Here is a 17,711-nt window from a genome sequence, read left to right as displayed (position 1 = left end):
AGCATTAGCTTACCCTTTGTGGATCTGTTTCAGGTACATCTGAGCCCAAGGGCAAGGGCAAGGGTTGATGGCGCGGCGTGCACTCTCTCTCTCGAGCATTTTATGGGACACTCTGATGATTTGAAATAAAATTTGTAATGGTTATGAATTTTGGAAACAATTGTATTTGGAAACCTCATAGCTGTAAAAAAATATTTTGGCTAATTAAAAATGAAAATTTTCTTTTGAAAATTGGGTCGTTACATGAAAATTGTTCACAGAATACCATTTAAGTTTAAGAAGTATAAAAAATATCAGTGAAATATTGTCTTTGTACATATAGTATCATCTAAGTTCATTGTTTGTTCAAAAATGAATTATTGGTCATTGTGTGATTTAGGTTAGGGTCAACTAAGTATTCCACATAATATCCCTAATTCATATTTATTTTAATTTTTTATTGAATATATTTTGATCTTATACTGAAGCAATCGATGACTAATAGGTTATATTTTAACAAACATTGAACTTGGATGGTATTATGTGTAAAAAGGGAATACTTCATTGGTGTTTTTTTGTACTTGCTAAATTTAAATGATATTTTGTAAACAATTTTGATACTTTATTATATTTCTAAGTCATTTTTCCGTTTGTTTTTATAAATATACTTAGACTCTAACCTATAGCAACTGCTCACCATTAGGCCATATTAAAAACAATGAATTTGGATGATATTATATGTACAAAGGAAATACCTCATTAACTTTTTTTTGTACTTGATAAATTTGAATGGTATTTTTTTTAAACAATTTTAATATTTTGTTACAATCTTAAGTTATTTTACCATTAAAAAGTTATAAAAATTAAACTAAAATAAATTAAAAATATAAAAAATAGTAAGGTTTAACCAAGATGTCTAGGAATGTGTTTTTAACAACAACAAAAAAAAAAATTAGATTCAATCTCAAACATATACAAACTTTTGCATATTCTAAAAAAAAGGTTTATTCAAATATTTATTTTTAGAATTATCTCTGTATCATAAAACCGTTTAAAACAAAAATCATAATCCTATATGTCTATGTTTATTTTTATTTATTTATTTATTTATTTTAATACGGTTAATATAGTTCAATACATATCGATGGAAGACAAATGAACAACAAGCTGCATCGCTAACTCTTTCTGGATGATAAAACTAATTATTTTGAAAACAATATTTGTGGATCTAGAAGATATGACATTAGAATGCATGATCTGTTGGACACTCCGTTGAAAAGCTCCACCACCTCTAAGAAAACCAAATATATGAAATGTAAAAGATAAAAATACATATTGATTTTCTATACATACAGGCATTCTCTTAGTATTGTACAAATAAACCAAATTATTTGTAATTACTTTTATTAAAAAAAAAAAAAAAAAAAAAAAAAAAAAAAAAAAAAAAAAAAAAAAAACCTTAGACGCTGTTCAACTTCTCCAACTCATCCTAACGACCGGAGTCCAAGCTGAGCAAACACTCTCCTCCCCTTTGTTAACTCCGCCCCTTCCAACGGACCTCTCGAAGCTCCCCCATTTCGCCATATATACATCCCTCCCTCCTTCCCTTCCTTTTTCTGTAAAATCTAAGCCTCTCTCTATCTCTCTCTGCTTTCCGATTCTTGTTCAAAATGCAATCTTCAATCTCTCTTTCACTTTCTTCGTCTTCTCCGATCACTGTCAGATCCAACGGTGGAGCAAACTCCGCCGCTTCCGACCTCTTCTTCAGCAACACCGCTACGCCAAGCCAGCTCCGGTTCTGTGGCCTCAGAAGAGAAGCTTTCTCTGGATGCAAGTCCTCTAACAATGCACTTCTATTCAAGCAATTGCGTCCCAAGACTAAGATTTCGGCTTCCTTGTCCACCAACGGAAATTCTTCTAAGGGTTTTGACTATGATCTTGTAATTATTGGAGCTGGTGTTGGTGGTCATGGAGCCGCTCTTCACGCTGTTGAGAAGGTAATGCAAGCGACGGGTTTTCCTTCCTGCTTGTTTATTCTTTCAATTATTTAAGTTTATCGATTGCACATTTAGCAACAATTAAACATTTCCATTGTTGAAGCAAGAAACTCGATTTTCAGAATCTCCTTGCATGAATTTGTCCTGTTCTGCGCAATATAGTGATTTAGTATAGGAATTTTTCAAGTTTGTGAATACTGTTCGTGTGCACATCTCATGAATAGTAAAGAACTATATTGACTGAACCTATCTAAGTAGAAATTTTATGCGCATCTATTGTGCTTCATATAACTCTGTTAGAAAACGTGGCTCTGTTATTCATTATCACATCACAGATACTTTTCAGTGTTGATTTGTATGGTTTACAAAGCAATGAAAGGGATATACGAATAGCTTTTGATGTTTTTTACCATATATCAAGAAGTTGTGTTATTTTCATCTTCCTAAACTTGAATTTGACATCTGCAGGGTCTGAAAACTGCCATCATCGAAGGTGATGTAGTTGGTGGAACATGTGTCAATCGTGGTTGTGTTCCTTCAAAAGCTCTTCTTGCTGTCAGTGGTCGTATGAGGGAGCTTCAAAATGAACACCATATGAAGTCTTTTGGTTTACAGGTATATCCATTACTCAAAAAATATAAGAATCAGTCCTTAAATATTTCTATAATTTACTAATTTGTAATAATTCATATTTGCAGGTTGCAGCTGCTGGTTATGACAGACAGGGTGTAGCTGATCATGCTCAAAATCTTGCCACAAAAATTCGAAACAATTTAACCAATTCTATGAAATCTCTTGGTGTAGACATATTGACAGGTTTTGGCTCTGTTGTGGTATGTCATAAATTTCTTTCTTTTTGAAAAGTTCTCCTTTTTCTTATTATCTGCACTAGATGATTAGATATAAGCAATATACAAACACCATATGATCAATTTGTTATGAACATATTTACAGGGTCCACAGAAGGTGAAATATGGAACAATTGGTGGCACTGAGACAGTTATTACTGCAAAAAACATAATTATAGCTACTGGATCAGTTCCATTTGTCCCTAAGGGAGTTGAAGTTGATGGTAAGTGCTTGTTTCTTACAGAACCTTTTTTCTATAATAATGGTTTAAAAGGAAAAAACATTTGAAAGTGAAAATAGTATTAATACTTGATTACTTTCATAATATTTACTACTACAGGTAAAACTGTCATAACAAGTGATCATGCACTAAAACTAGAAACAGTACCAGAATGGATAGTTATTGTAGGAAGTGGTTACATTGGTCTTGAATTCAGTGATGTGTATACAGCACTTGGAAGTGAGGTAAGTATTACTAATCCTTTTTGAACATATAAACATTATTTATATGATGAAGCTTCTGATTATGAGTTTTTGTCTCACAGGTGACATTTGTAGAAGCTTTAGATCAGTTAATGCCTGGATTTGACCCTGAAATTGGGAAATTAGCTCAAAGGGTTCTCATAAATCCTCGAAAGATCGACTATCATACTGGTGTATTTGCAACCAAGGTTCATAAACTTTTAACCCTTTTTTTTCTGTTGGATTAATGTTCATGTTTGTTGAGTTATTATTTTGTGTATTGACAGATAACTCCAGCTAAAGATGGTAAACCTGTAACAATTGAGCTTATTGATGCGAAAACAAAGGAACCAAAAGATACATTGGAAGTAGATGCTGCTCTCATTGCAACTGGAAGAGCACCATTCACAAATGGGCTTGGTTTGGAGAATGTATGTGAATCTAACAATACTATACATCTAAAGATCTTATGTGTAAAATCAAAGATTTAAAGATTATTATTATTATTATTTGGTTTCTCTTGTTATAGGTAAATGTAGAAACGCAACGTGGTTTTATTCCTGTTGATGAGCGCATGCGAGTTATTGATTCCAAGGGCGAATTGGTAATTGACATTCTCTATCTATCTTTACCTTTTTTTTTTTTTTTTTTGTTTTCATTTACTTTATGTTATTGTTGTTCAGGTCCCTCATTTGTATTGCATTGGTGATGCTAATGGAAAGATGATGCTTGCTCATGCAGCAAGTGCACAGGGGATTTCAGGTAAAGATATTGTTTACTTTTAGTTGTATGATTTATCTGCTACGTGTGTGAATTGACAATTGTACCCTTAACATAGTTGTTGAGCAAGTTTCTGGGAAAGACCATGTCCTAAATCATCTAAGCATCCCTGCTGCATGTTTCACCCATCCTGAAATCAGTATGGTTGGGTTAACAGAGGTATGTTCTTTTTCATTTTTGTATTATTTTTAGATTTCTTTATAAAAAAAATAAAAATATATGAGAAGTTAATTTTTTTTTTTGTTATAACCCTGCAGCCACAAGCAAGAGAAAAAGCTGAGAAGGAAGGATTTGAAATCAGTATTGCCAAAACTAGCTTCAAGGCTAACACTAAAGCCCTTGCTGAAAATGAAGGAGAAGGGATTGCTAAGGTTATTTTATGCATTTAAAAAAAAAAAACTTATTGTAAGTTTACTCATTATGTTTTTGGGTTTTGTGTGTGCAGATGATTTATAGACCTGATAATGGAGAGATTCTTGGAGTTCATATATTTGGAATGCATGCTGCAGACCTTATTCATGAAGCATCAAATGCTATTGCTCTTGGAACACGTATCCAGGTTTGAATTTATTTACCATTTATCATCATTATTTATTTACCATTTATCATTATTCATAACATTGGAATGGAATGATGCAGGATATCAAATATGCTGTTCATGCCCATCCAACCTTGTCTGAAGTGATCGATGAACTATTCAAATCAGCCAAGGTAATCAATTAAGCATTTTAGGTCCAAGAAATGTCTTAAACAACATTAGAGAAACAATAGGAAGTCTGACATTAGTTCCAGTGCATGTCAAACACAGTACAACCTGTTATGTCATGTCTTACGTGACAAACCTTATGTTTGTTCATGTACAAATTGCAGGTAAGAGGGAAAGCCTCATTACTTCCTCCTCAACTCACATTCTCACTCGTTTTAAAATGGTATAAATATAATAAGACCAACAAATAACACACCTCTTGAATCAAGATAATACCCATGGGGATTTTTCCATAACTTTTCCAAATATACCCTTCCACAAGTTTTCCAAAATCCAAATATATCCTTTTATGTCATTTTACGTTTGTTATCTATTACGATATCAGCTAGCAGCTAACTTTTCAGCTTAGAAACGATACGCATTTTTTGTTTTGTTATTGTGCAGGTTAAAAACGAGGTTTCTAGTGCGGTTGCTGAACCAGTTCCGGTCTAAGCTTGTTGAGGGTCAAGAAGCTGTGGATCTTTCTTAATGATGATGCACCAAGGCATATTTTTCTGGAGCACATGCTAATTATGTATCGAGTGATTGAAAATTTTCGATTTTTGTTTGAAAATTCTGGATTTTGGAATAAGAGAGGGATAGAGAAATGACAAACATATGAGTTTAAGATGGGATTTTAAATAATCAATTATTAAAGAAAGAGGATGTAGTATCAACTGTTGTTTATTTAGAATTTTAGATTATGATTATTGTGATTTATATACTTGGGAACTTATCATAGTTGATTCATGTATCAAAGCTTCACATACAATTCGTTTAATTTATAGTCCGGACAAGGAAAAGAGAATATGTTATTTAAAAGTAATTTGTCAAAAAAATTCAAAATAAAACAAATTTTAAAATATTCTATAACATTGAGGTCGCATGGTATTTTATTGTTTCTTGTTTTCATAACTATATACTGAAAATTTTACCATCTTTTATGTTTGCCGAAATATGATATGTTAAGGCAATGATAAATTTTATGAGGGGCTTTATAAAAGTTTTAAGATAGATAAAAGATGAATTGGTTAATAAAAAAAGTTTTGAAAATGTTAACCATTGTAGAACTGTGATAAAAGATTTTTGTTTACTAAAGATTAATGGAAATAATTTATTCCAATGACCTAAAGATATACAATAATATTATAATCAGGCATTTGACCAAATGCCCAGGGCAACATATTAGGGGGGCATAAGTTTAGTCCATTAAGAACTATGTATATTATGTTGGCCCAAAAGTTTAGTCCATGGTCAAGAAGTTCAGACAATTGTGTGGAGGCAAGAACGAAGGCGTGACTGGTGAGCGCCAAACAATTGAAGCCCTTTGAGAATTGCAATCGCCAAATCGGTAAAACCCAATCGCCCCCTAGAAAAACGTACGAGTTCGTAGAGATAAAGGAGCCGGATCTAAAGTCTAAGTGGGTGTTTGGGAATACTTTTTAAAATGACATATTAACTTATTGATTTTTTCAAAAATTCAATATGTTAAAAAAATGTTTGGCTTCTTAAAAAAATGATTTTCAATTGGCTTTTTGCAAGACAATATATGAAGGTTTTAAAAAGTTAGTGATTCATAGCTTAAAAAGCCAATAAACACTTTTTCCATAAACATTTTTGTGGTTAAAAAACACTTAAATCGATTGATCTGATTCAATGATTCTGTTTACTATCATTCTACATCTGATTTTTGTTCTTTATTCTCATTCATCTTCTTCATATAAACATGTTGCACTTAATCGATAATCTCATAGTATTGCGATTTAAGATTTGTGTGCAAGTTGAAGTTTGATTTCCAATTTAATTTTGTTTAACCTGAAGCAAACCTCCAAAGGGCGACGAAAGTAGAAAGGACTTGTTGGATTTTTCGATTTCTGATTACTCTTCAACTGATTTGGATAAGTTTTGTTTTTCTTAATCTAATACTAATTTCTTTCTGAACTATTGCCATCAATCATCATATCTTAATTTGATTTTGTGGTTTTTGTCAGGAGTTTGATTTTTACCTATAGGAGTTCCATTACAATAGAAAAGACATTATTGGATAATGGATATTTCGATTTCTGATTTCTCTTCACAGTTCAACTGATTTGGGTAAGTTCGATCAAGTCCCGAGGTCTGATTTCTCCTCTGTTTGGGGAGAAAACAAGGATCCGAAGAGACAGAACCACATCACACTAATGGCAACTAAAAAACTTTCTGTAATTTCTAAAATCTCTAAATATTTGAGTCGAATTTTTGGAAAGATTTCTGAAATTGATTTGGTGTTGTGTTTCTTACTGTTTATGTGCAATTTCTTTTGTACCGGTGGCCGAAAATTACAAGCCCTATGACCCTTTATATAATTGCTAAAAAACCTTAGAAACCCTAGATTTGAAAATAAAATAATATTATTTCAAATCCTGGTAATTATCTATTTTCCTTATTAATTAGAGCATTCTAGATTGCCATCAAAGACATCCAAAATCGTCAAAGCTGTGGAGGTTTCTAGAATCTCTTTTTTGCTCAACTATTAAGCAATGACCAAACAATCCTTGCATTTCTAATTAATTCCAGTTGATCAAAAATTAACTCCAAATTAATTATGATAAATTATTAATTAATTTAATCTATTTCCAATTACTTTATTAATCATATAATAAACTAATAATTTTTTTTCTCTCTCTCTCTCTCTCTCTCTCTCTTAAATTGTCATTCTAATCAGTTTCTAGTTATGAGAGCGACCCAAAAAGGATTTTGCTTCTAATTACAAGTTTATACCAATTTAGTTATGGACTTAGACACCTTAATCCAATTTGTAACCAAGATTCATAGGTACTTATCAGAGAATAAGTATTGGACATGAATCGCATCAAGATCACCCATTGATACTTGATAAAAGTTACTATCTTTGTATCCTTAATACATGAGAATAATAATGGGACTTAAGTGTACGGAATGAACTATAATTTGATGTGGTCAAATGTTGATCTTTAAATAGGCAGTTAAAGGCTATTATCAGGTATTACATGAACTATATAAGAGGCTTATGTAGCCAATATTGGATTTGTTTCTCTTATGTGTTGAGAGCTAGACATCTAATGCACATTACCCAAAGTTGAACACCAAATGGGATTGATTGTGATCTAAGTCTCGTGTTTAACAGGATGTCTGTAATAAAGGAATAACTGATAAACTTACCTTATACATCAATTGTAGTTTTGAGCTTTGGGAATTGGATGTTGATGAATAACATTCTTCATTGTATGCTATAGGGGGAAATGAAATGTTGTTAGACGTTCATGTAACATCCCAAAAATACAGTCCAAAACTTTCATTTTACTTATTAATTAAACCATAGTTTCCAAATTCATTTCATCCAAAAACATAAGTCATCGTATCAAATCAAAGTATCGTATCAAAACACACGTCCACATATCAGAGTAAAAACATCCCAGGCTAAAAAAATGGTGTGTGCACTGCAGTCATCCCAAGCTCTTCCCCTTGTTAACTAGAGGTGGCAAAAATTGACACGACACGAAACCCGACACGAACCCGACACGAAATAAACGGGTTTGGGTAAGATATTTCAACCCGTTTAAATAAACGGGTTGACACGACACGACACGAAAATTAAATGGGTAAGGTTAGGGTTGAGAATTTCAACTCGAATATGACTCGAAAATGACCCGTTTATTCATATGCAAGTATTTTGAATTATTTAAATAAACTAGAAAGATACCAAATCAAAACCATAAGTAAAAGATAGCCTTCGAATTGAATTGTTTTATAATGTTGAAATGACTTAGCCGTTTATATCAAGACTTCATTTCAATTTTTCCATTCTCTCCTAAACTACCCACTCTCTTTCACCACTATCGCATCCTCATGACCTTTGTCATCCGCCTCCCCAACTCCCATTCTTTTAATTTTATCATCTGAACTTCCTATGACTTCATCCATTCTGCCTCCAAACTATTAGTTTTTCCTTTCCGCCTACCCAACTCCTACTCTTCCAACATGCTCAATCTTTTAACCTCACATGACACGACATATTTCGAGGTATAGCCCTAACCCGAAACCCGACACGAACTCGACACGAAAATAAACGGGTTGACACGACACGACACGTTAATTAAATGGGTCGGGTTAGGGTCAAGCACTTTCAACCCGTTTAGTGTTTCGACACGACACGAACCCGACACGACACGACACGATTGCCACCTCTATTGTTAACTGGAGTATCTGAAACCAAAACTGATAACAGTAAACACGAAGCTTAGTGAGTCTCCCCAAGCTACCACATACCATACACATAATCACATAAGCACATGAACTAGGCCCCCGACCTTTCCTCGGGCCCCGCCCGACATCGGAAAGAGTCTGACATCAGGCCCCGCCTGGCATCGAGCCCCGCTCGGTATACATATGTGTTTCTACCAGGCCCCGCCTGTCTCTGGGCCCCGCCCGCTATGCACATACAAACAATAACATATAATCATGCTAGTACATAAAGAATCATACACAACACTACCTCTTCTAGTCTAAGGCCTCGCCTATCTTGGGCCCCGCCCCTACTCTGCTAATGATGAGATAAGGAACCCGTCCATACTGAAACAACCCAAAATACGAACCAAAAATTTTTGTTTTAATATTACTAAAAATCACATCATCCAATATCATATATAACAAGAAGCATGGAATGAGTACTCAAAAGTCATAGTAACGGTGTCAAAACAAAACTGTATCAGTCATAACAACATGTCTGAATAAAACTCCCAGGATAAAACTGAAGCTGTGGTGGGTGCGATGCCATCAACCCGAGCTCTTCCCTCTGCTAGCGGAAGTACCTGAAACCAAAACTGAAACTGTAAGCACGAAGCTAATGATGAGATATGGAACCCCGTCCATACTGAAACAACCCAAAATACGAACCAAAAATTTTTATTTTAATATTACTAAAAATCACATCATCCAATATCATATATAACAAGAACCATGAAATGAGTACTCAAAAGTCATAGTAACGGTGTCAAAACAAAATTGTATCAATCATAACAAAATGTCTGAATAAAACTCCCAGGATAAAACTGAAGTTGTGGTGGGTGCGATGTCATAACCCGAGCTCTTCTCTCTGCTAGCGGAAGTACCTGAAACCAAAACTAAAACTGTAAGCACGAAGCTTAGTGAGCTCCCCCAAACTACCACATACCATACAACAACATACAAACACATATTGAGCCTTGCCCACTGCATCGGACCGGAGTCCGTAACTAACTAGGGCCTTGCCTTCTGCATCGGACCGAAGTCCAGAAATTGCATCGGACCGAAGTCCGGAACTAACCAGGGCCTTGCCCTCTACATCAGACCGAAGTCCAGAAACTGCATCGGACCAGAGTCCGGAACTAACCAGGGCCTTGCCCTCTGCATCAGACCAAAGTCCGGAAACTGACTAAACATAGCATAGCATACTCATAACTACTAGCATAAACACATATATTGCATACTGCATCAGACTCAAGTCCGGAACACATAACACAAATATATGCTTGAATCACAAAGACATCAAGCACACTGAACTACCGCATCGGACCGAAGTCCGGGACTACTGCTAACTAGACGGGTCGGCATTGTGGCCGTAGAAACGTTCCTATTGGAAGGAAACTCACCTCGTAACGCTGGCTGCCGAGATGCTAAATCTGAAACTGCCTTACCGCTGCTCCGGAACTCTCCGACTACAAATACCATAAACACTAAATCAAATACTGATAACTAATCTCAGGATAAAATCACTATTTACCCCTGAGCAGGTCAAAGTCAACTTCCTGGTCAAAGTCAACTTCCTGTTGACCGGACTCACCGAGTTGGGCCGTCAACTCGCCGAGTCCCTATCATCCATTCTAGCCCTCTACCCGCTTCTACTCGTCGAGTTTGGAAAAGACTCGACGAGTTCTTCCTCGATGCTAACATCGAGTCTAACTTCATCCGACTCGCCGAGTTGTATGAACAACTCGTCGAGTTCTCCTTTAACATATGAACACGTCCAGTCTGTGACTCGTCGAGTCTGAAGAACAACTCGTCGAGTCCCAAGCATGCTATTACTATACAGTCGATTCTAATCGATTTCAGTGCCTCCATAACATAGATCTGAGCTCTTAGGACTGGTTTTACACGTAAAGTTTCCAACTTTACGTGCATGCACAAGGGTATGAGGCTAAAATACCCAAAATCATCAAATACTAAGCACTTAGGGTTTAGAACAAGGCCAAGATTGCATAAAGGTGGCTATAATGAGCTCCTGGAGTTCAAGAGAGGCTAGATCTGAAGTATAACTTGATCATAAGGCTTTATTACAAAGGACTTGGGGTTTTTGAGCTTAATATCAAAAATTTGGGGACAAACTAGATCTATTAGATTAATAAGCAAGATGGAGACTTTATTACCAGAAAAGATGACTACAAAGGAGTGTGTTTCGGATCTACTTATTCTTCATTGAACTCTTCAACCTTCTCCTTCTTCTACTTGCTCCAAAATGCACCAAAAGTTCCTTTACAAGGCAATAATCACTCACACGCTCTTTAAGGAGGCTAGGGTTTGATAAGAAATGTTCTGAGGGTGATGGAGGCGAGGCTGGGGTGCATAAATGTGTTTAAATAGGGTGCAGACCCTTAAAATTAGGGCTTCATCCAGACATGCGGACTCGACGAGTCCCAACTTATGGACTCGTCGAGTAGCCAACTCAGTTTGTGTGATCATCCCGTCTCTACTCGACGAGTCGGGCTACAGACTCGTCGAGTACCCCTTAAGAATTGAAAATACTTATTTAAATTACATACCAGAAAATGGGGCGTTACACATACTTAGCTAGTGATGAGATACGGGCCCCCACCCACACTCATCTCCCTACCAGGCACATACAAGTATCACGCAAACAACAAGTATAACTTAACATGCATACGTTCCTCAGGTACCACCCGACATCGAATCGTAGTCCAGAAACATACATATAAACATTCTTCGGGTACCACCTGACATATATAAATCTATCAATACTTATCCATACCAAATAATGCTAAGTTATGGGCCCTACCCACACTTAGCTACTAATCAACACACATAACATATAATCATACATATAGGTCGGCATTATTGCCTTCGACCCGTTCCTACAGGAGGAAACTTACCTCAATGTCGGATGATAGCTGAACGTCTCTGCCTCGCGATCGGCTCTACACAATCCCTGCATATCACAACCCTTAGTAACCAATCTATGCTTCATAACCCCTCAAGGGTCAACCTTGGTCAAAGTCAAAGTCAAGGTCAAAGTCAACATTCCGGTCAAAGTCAAATCCAACGCTCGAGTTGACTCAACTCGTCGAGTCATCCTTCGACTCGGCGAGTTTCCACAAATCATAGAACACGATATCTCGAACCAACTAGTCGAGTCTACCCCAAACTCGTCGGGTTCTCCATATCCACAAATTGTGAAATCCCGACCCAACTCGTCGAGTTTTCCAGCAACTCGACGAGTTGCCTCCTCTTTCATCAGAATCGGGCAACTTCCAACCCAACTCGTCGAGTTCCTATATGGACTCGTCGAGTTCCTCAGTCTGTTAAGCCCTTCTTAACGAATTAAGCCTCTATTCTTTAGATCTAAGCTCCATACTCCACCTATACACCGGAAATGTCCTTTTAAGGGTAAACTTTCCAATTTTACCCGTTAATACCTTTTCTTAATGGGTTTAGCTCAAACCCTAACTCCTTAGGACCTAGATCTTGGTCCACAAGCCATCCATACTCCAAACTAAAGCTTACAAGCAGAGATCTAGACCCTAAACACTACATGTACACGTCAAGCTTCCATGTTTCACTCCATGCATGGCCTTTTGGAGCTTAAAAGGCCAAAATGACATCCTATGTCTTACATGGGGCTTCAATGGCCATAAAGTTTGCACCTTTATGCCATGAAAGCCCTCTATAATCCTTGATCTGAAGGTATACTTACTTGGGTCGTCCATATCCCAAGGATCAAGCTTCTTAGACCAAAAACCCAATAAAGTGAAAATAAGGAGATATAAGAAACTACTAAGCAAGTTAGAGACTTGATTACCAGAAAATGATGAGGATGAAAGGAAGTCTATGGATCTACTATCTTCTCCTTGAATCCTCTAGCTTCTTCTTCTTCCACAAGCTTCAAAACACACAAAGTTCACTCAAAAATGGCTCACAAGCTCACAAATGCATTAAGGTTTCTGAAACTAGGGTTTGGGACTTGGAGGCTGGAAATGGGGTCAGAAAGTGGGGATTAGGATGCTTAAATAGGGTGCAAAATCCCGGATTTAGGGTTTCCCAAACCTAGTCCAACTCGTCGAGTTGGTCCTCTCCAACTCATCGAGTTGGTCTTCCAAAAACACGCGGGGCAACCTTCCTACTCGTCGAGTTCTCACCCTTGAACTCGACGAGTCGCCTTCTTGTTTGGAGATTTTCTTTCTTCATTTGGCCTTCTGGTTTTCGGGTGTTACAGTTCACCACCGTCTATATCAACCTATGATGAGTCGTGCAAGTGAGAGATTGAAACATATGTATGCCCAAGAGTCATTATAAAATGATATTTTGCTAATGACTTATGATCATATACGGTCACACCTTATAAGAAGTTACTACTTATTAATTATTTATTAGAGTAATTTGATTATTAATAAATATAATCAACACTTGTATTTAATTGGAAAATTATTATTTTATGAAAATAATATTTCAACAACCAACTGGGAATTATTGTTCGTGGAAATAACAATAAAATAAAATCAAAGTTATTTATATTCATATGGTATGGATATATATGTTATGTACATTTATTTGGACACTTTGAGCAATCATCTAGTTGCTACATGTAACTAGTTAGTTGGAACTTGGAAGATTGAGTGGAAAACACATTAGCCTTCTCATCACCTCCTTCAAGCCGTAAACCGTAAACTCCATGAAGGAGGGCGATGGTTGCTTGTTTGACTTTGTGATTCACCCATGCCTTTGTATTAATCTTGCATTTAAAGATGGTATGATCCTTCTTAGATGTTAGGTAGTATATAAAAGAAAAGTTAATGACAAAAACCAACTAGTTTTTTTTTCACTCTTTCTTCTCTTCTTTTCTCTCCCAAAATCGAGAGCAACTTGGTGCTCTCCCATCTCCTCTCTTGCACTGTGTAGTGTCGAGTTTAAGGGCTTACTAGTTGCTTCTCCTTAAAACTTATTTGATATATGTCTTTTAAGGCTTAAGAACAACTAATTACAAGTGAAGACTAACATCTCAAAGTGGTTTATCCTTACTTGGTGGATACATTATAGAGAGCTTCTACTTTGAAGTCTTTGCCATCTTCATCAACTTCCAATCTCCTGAGAAAAATCAAAGTCTTCAAATGTTATAGTTGTTTTTTCCATATGGTTGAGTTTTAATCTTTCCATGTTTTGCAAAAAGATCCTTGGTGGGTATAACATAGTTTTATTTATATTCTTTTAAAATGCTTCTGTTGCTAACCTCATAGTTTTGACACTATAATTATATTATTTTTGAATATAAACCCAACACCATCATGGGACTTCAAGCCAATCAACTGTTTAGCTAATAACAACTTATTGTTCCCAGCCTTCTGAGCATACAAATGCTCAAGCTTGTTCCACAAAGTACGAGCATAAGTCTTCGTGCTAATATGGTTCAAAACATTATCATCAACCCATTGTTGAATTTATCTACAAACCTTTATATGCAAAATATTCCACTTTGCATCTGTTTTATCCCTAGGTTTGTCGGTACTAAATACGGGCAAATAATAATCCTTCACATAAAGAATGCCTTCCATCTTGCTTTTCCAAACATGATAATTAGAACCATTCAAATTGACAATCCTACTTGTATTAGCTTCCATTGTTCAAACAAATAACCCAATAACAAAAACCAAAGCTCTGATATCAATATTATGAGAAAACCAAACTACAACAATAAATAACACGGCGAAAATAAGCTTCATTTTGCTAACCTTTCTCGACTCAAATGAACCTTTGTCCTTTGCGGATGCAAACAAATAATTTATTTTTCAATTGCAACAAAACTAGTCCTAATGAAATTTGTATGACCTTATAATTAGCCTAAAACAGTAAGTAATCAATCAATATGAGACGCCAAAGTTTTAGTGTGAAAACCCCATCAAAACAAGAGTAAATAAACAAATTACTTTGTATGAAATCAAATAAACAAAAGGCAAAGAGGATTATCACCAGATATGTTGCTAATTTCCAGCAGCAAATAATAGCAACGTTTCTCAAGTCTCTGGAGTTGATCTCAAAAAACAAAAGGCAAAGAGTAACATCACCAAATATGTTGCTAATTTCCAACAGCAAATACTAGCAACGTTTCACGAGTCACTGGAGTTGATCTCAAAAATTCAAGCGGACGATATGAAGGTCTCAATGTTCAAAAATCAAAGAAAACAAACCGTTGGATCCCCTAGAAATGAAGAAACACTATATCGGTCTCAAGAAATCCGAAAAAGGAGAAAACCATTTCTTTTCTCTTCTTTCCTCTCTGCTTTTGGTGTTGCTGTGAATTTGTGAGTTAAAAAACTATATTCGTATCTTGTTCTTTTTATAACTTATATAAATTGTCAAAAAACAAACATTTATTTTTAAAGGTTTTTACCAATTTCTTTTACATCATATTATGTTACAATAACTATAAATAAATTCAAAACATAATGACTAATTTCAACATATTACAACTAATCATTATTATATTTCTAATATAACTATACAACTAAAATATCCTAAGAACTACTATAATAACACGATAAATCAAATCCCATACAACTTCAATATAACTACACAAGTATACTAACACATAAAGTATTAGTATAATAAATACAAAACATCAAATCCTCACGAGTATGATTCAATCCATCATCATTTTAACACCATTTTGGTGTATATGATTAGTATAATGGGATTCTATGTTCAGTTAGAGATTGAGAGTAGAAGAGCAGCAAAATTTATACTTTACAAAATGAAATAAAAGTGTAAATCTGAATCCCGTTTATTTAAAATAAAACGCACCTCATACATAGTCATCTTTTAATTCTCTTCTACAAGTATTAGAGAAGATACTTACTCAATGAAGAGGAAAACATTAAGAGAGAAAGTTTTGACACATTACAGATTTACAGAGCAGCTAAGATATCATCTGCACTGGACACTGTGAATTCACCACCGGATTCAATGTTTGCAGCCACCACCTTCAAGTTATCCACCAACAACGCAAACCTTCGTGAACGAACCCCAAGCCCTTTCTCTGAAAGATCAAGCTCCAACCCAAGTGCGTAAGTGTATTTCGCAGCTCCATCAGCAAGAAACTTCACGTTCTTTGTCTCTGGGTATGACTTCTTCCATGCCTTCATCACAAAAGGATCGTTTACTGCAAATGAAAATGAAACCAAGAAGATTACTTCCGTAATTAACAATTCGAAAACAAAGAACAGACACTAAATTCACACTTATGGTTTACCGCTGATCAACAGAAGCTCCTCTACGCCTTTTGATTTAAGCTCATCGGATTTCTCAATGAAGCCAGGAACATGCTTCATACTGTTCTAACCAAATAAACGATTACAATTTTGATGAACTAAGAAGAAGATCAAATTCGACATTTAAGAGGACAAATTACGCAAATCATATAAATTTATCATCAACAGGCCTATTCTATTAGGGATTCATTTAGTAAAGCCCTAAATTTGAAATCGATACGAGATATATATGATTTAGATATAAAATCATCAATGCTTTCTCCAATTGCTAAGAATCAAGCTTATGAACAACTGAAGTTTCATTAGAGAATGGGCAAAATGGAATTCAGGATACCTGCAAGTTGGAGTGAAGGCGCCGGGGACGCCAAAGAGAACGACCTTTTTGCCGGCGGCGAGAGAGTGGACGGAAACCTGTTGCATCTGATCTTGCTCATCGAAGTAGGCAAGAGTCCCGTCGGGGATCGTGTCACCAACAGCAATCGGAGCCATTTCAGCAAGAATGATTCGATTGAACGGTGATCAGCGGCTGATGAATTTAAGGGGTAGAGTGGAGCGGATTTTATTGGAATTTATTAACCAAAGTTGAAAACTTTTGGGGTCCGGCTATGCAGCTTAATTTTATTTAATACAGTTTGACTGAGTAACCAAGATTCGTTGCCCGGCTCATGGAATTTTAAAAGAATAAGGTCTAATTGATTTTTTGAAGCAAAAATGTATGAAGTATGTGGATGATCTCTGTAATTCATGAAGTCTACGGATTATCTCTGCAATCCTCTGTAGTAGAAGAGATGGACCAAAAGGCTGCAAACTGTAATAAGAAGCGTGTTTGTTTTTTTAACATTTGCATACTGCTGCAGATATTAAAAAATTAAAATAAACTAATTTTATAAATCAAAAATAGTTTTTTAATACGAAAAATTTAATAATGTATAACATTTCAGCAAAAATTAATGATATTTCAATAAAAAATAATCATATTTCAACAAAAAAAACTTAAAGATATTTAGCAAAAAATAATGATATTTCATCACAAATCTATCATTATTCAATATAAAAAAAAAACAAAAAAAAATTCAACAAATCATTATTCAATATATAAAAAAAAACAAAAAAAAAATCAACAAGAATAAACAAAAAAAAAGTGAAATAAAATTTCAATAACATATAATAAAAATTTTAGCTAGAAAAATAAAAAGATGTTGAAAGAGGTTGGAAGAGGCAGTACAAGTGTTGCGCCAAATATAGAGGTTTTTGACTCTGAAGACTTCTAAAAAACAAACCAATGCAAGATGAAAAGTGTTGCACGTGTGCTGCGCCGCACAGCAATAAGAGGTCTGAAGAGGTTTTTTC

General features: G+C 35.3%; 2 protein-coding genes across 3 annotated transcripts; one reads left to right on the top strand and one right to left on the bottom strand.

Annotated features, from left to right (window-relative positions):
* Nucleotides 1-1,467: 1,467 nt before the first annotated feature.
* Nucleotides 1,468-5,489, top strand: LOC111890754 (dihydrolipoyl dehydrogenase 2, chloroplastic). 2 transcript variants are annotated; one of them, XM_023886841.3, is made up of 15 exons: nucleotides 1,468-1,976; nucleotides 2,445-2,591; nucleotides 2,675-2,809; nucleotides 2,931-3,048; nucleotides 3,166-3,290; nucleotides 3,371-3,496; nucleotides 3,575-3,718; nucleotides 3,817-3,891; nucleotides 3,971-4,049; nucleotides 4,126-4,226; nucleotides 4,325-4,438; nucleotides 4,513-4,626; nucleotides 4,707-4,778; nucleotides 4,938-4,996; nucleotides 5,218-5,489. In XM_023886841.3, exons 1-15 carry the CDS (start codon nucleotides 1,650-1,652, stop codon nucleotides 5,300-5,302), a joined length of 1,821 nt encoding a protein of 606 aa, XP_023742609.1. In that variant the 5' UTR covers nucleotides 1,468-1,649; the 3' UTR covers nucleotides 5,303-5,489. The 2 variants fall into 2 exon arrangements, with proteins under 2 accessions (XP_023742609.1, XP_023742610.1); XM_023886842.3 differs by lacking the exon at nucleotides 4,938-4,996 and having other exon boundaries at nucleotides 1,469-1,976.
* Nucleotides 5,490-15,850: 10,361 nt separating this feature from the next.
* LOC111890760 (peroxiredoxin-2) lies at nucleotides 15,851-16,889 on the bottom strand. The gene is made up of 3 exons (XM_023886848.3): nucleotides 16,696-16,889; nucleotides 16,343-16,422; nucleotides 15,851-16,252 (listed from the first exon to the last, which is right to left on the bottom strand). Exons 1-3 carry the CDS (start codon nucleotides 16,848-16,850, stop codon nucleotides 15,999-16,001), a joined length of 489 nt encoding a protein of 162 aa, XP_023742616.1. The 5' UTR covers nucleotides 16,851-16,889; the 3' UTR covers nucleotides 15,851-15,998.
* Between the last annotated feature and the right edge of the window lie 822 nt (nucleotides 16,890-17,711).

This window comes from Lactuca sativa, chromosome 5, assembly GCF_002870075.4.
Source record: "Lactuca sativa cultivar Salinas chromosome 5, Lsat_Salinas_v11, whole genome shotgun sequence".
In the NCBI taxonomy this organism is placed as follows: domain Eukaryota; kingdom Viridiplantae; phylum Streptophyta; class Magnoliopsida; order Asterales; family Asteraceae; genus Lactuca; species Lactuca sativa.
The sequence above is the reverse complement of the archived record's forward strand: the minus strand, read 5'-3'. Positions and strand labels throughout refer to the sequence as shown.

Coding starts and splice junctions, on each gene's coding strand:
- LOC111890754 (XM_023886841.3), top strand. CDS start 1,650: ATGCAATCTTCAATCTCTCTTTCACTTTCTTCGTCTTCTCCGATCACT. Junction 2,592..2,674: donor TGAAGTCTTTTGGTTTACAG/GTATATCCATTA, acceptor TCATATTTGCAG/GTTGCAGCTGCTGGTTATGA. Junction 3,719..3,816: donor ATGGGCTTGGTTTGGAGAAT/GTATGTGAATCT, acceptor CTCTTGTTATAG/GTAAATGTAGAAACGCAACG.
- LOC111890760 (XM_023886848.3), bottom strand. CDS start 16,850: ATGGCTCCGATTGCTGTTGGTGACACGATCCCCGACGGGACTCTTGCC. Junction 16,423..16,695: donor GCCTTCACTCCAACTTGCAG/GTATCCTGAATT, acceptor TGGTTAGAACAG/TATGAAGCATGTTCCTGGCT. Junction 16,253..16,342: donor GGAGCTTCTGTTGATCAGCG/GTAAACCATAAG, acceptor TTTCATTTGCAG/TAAACGATCCTTTTGTGATG.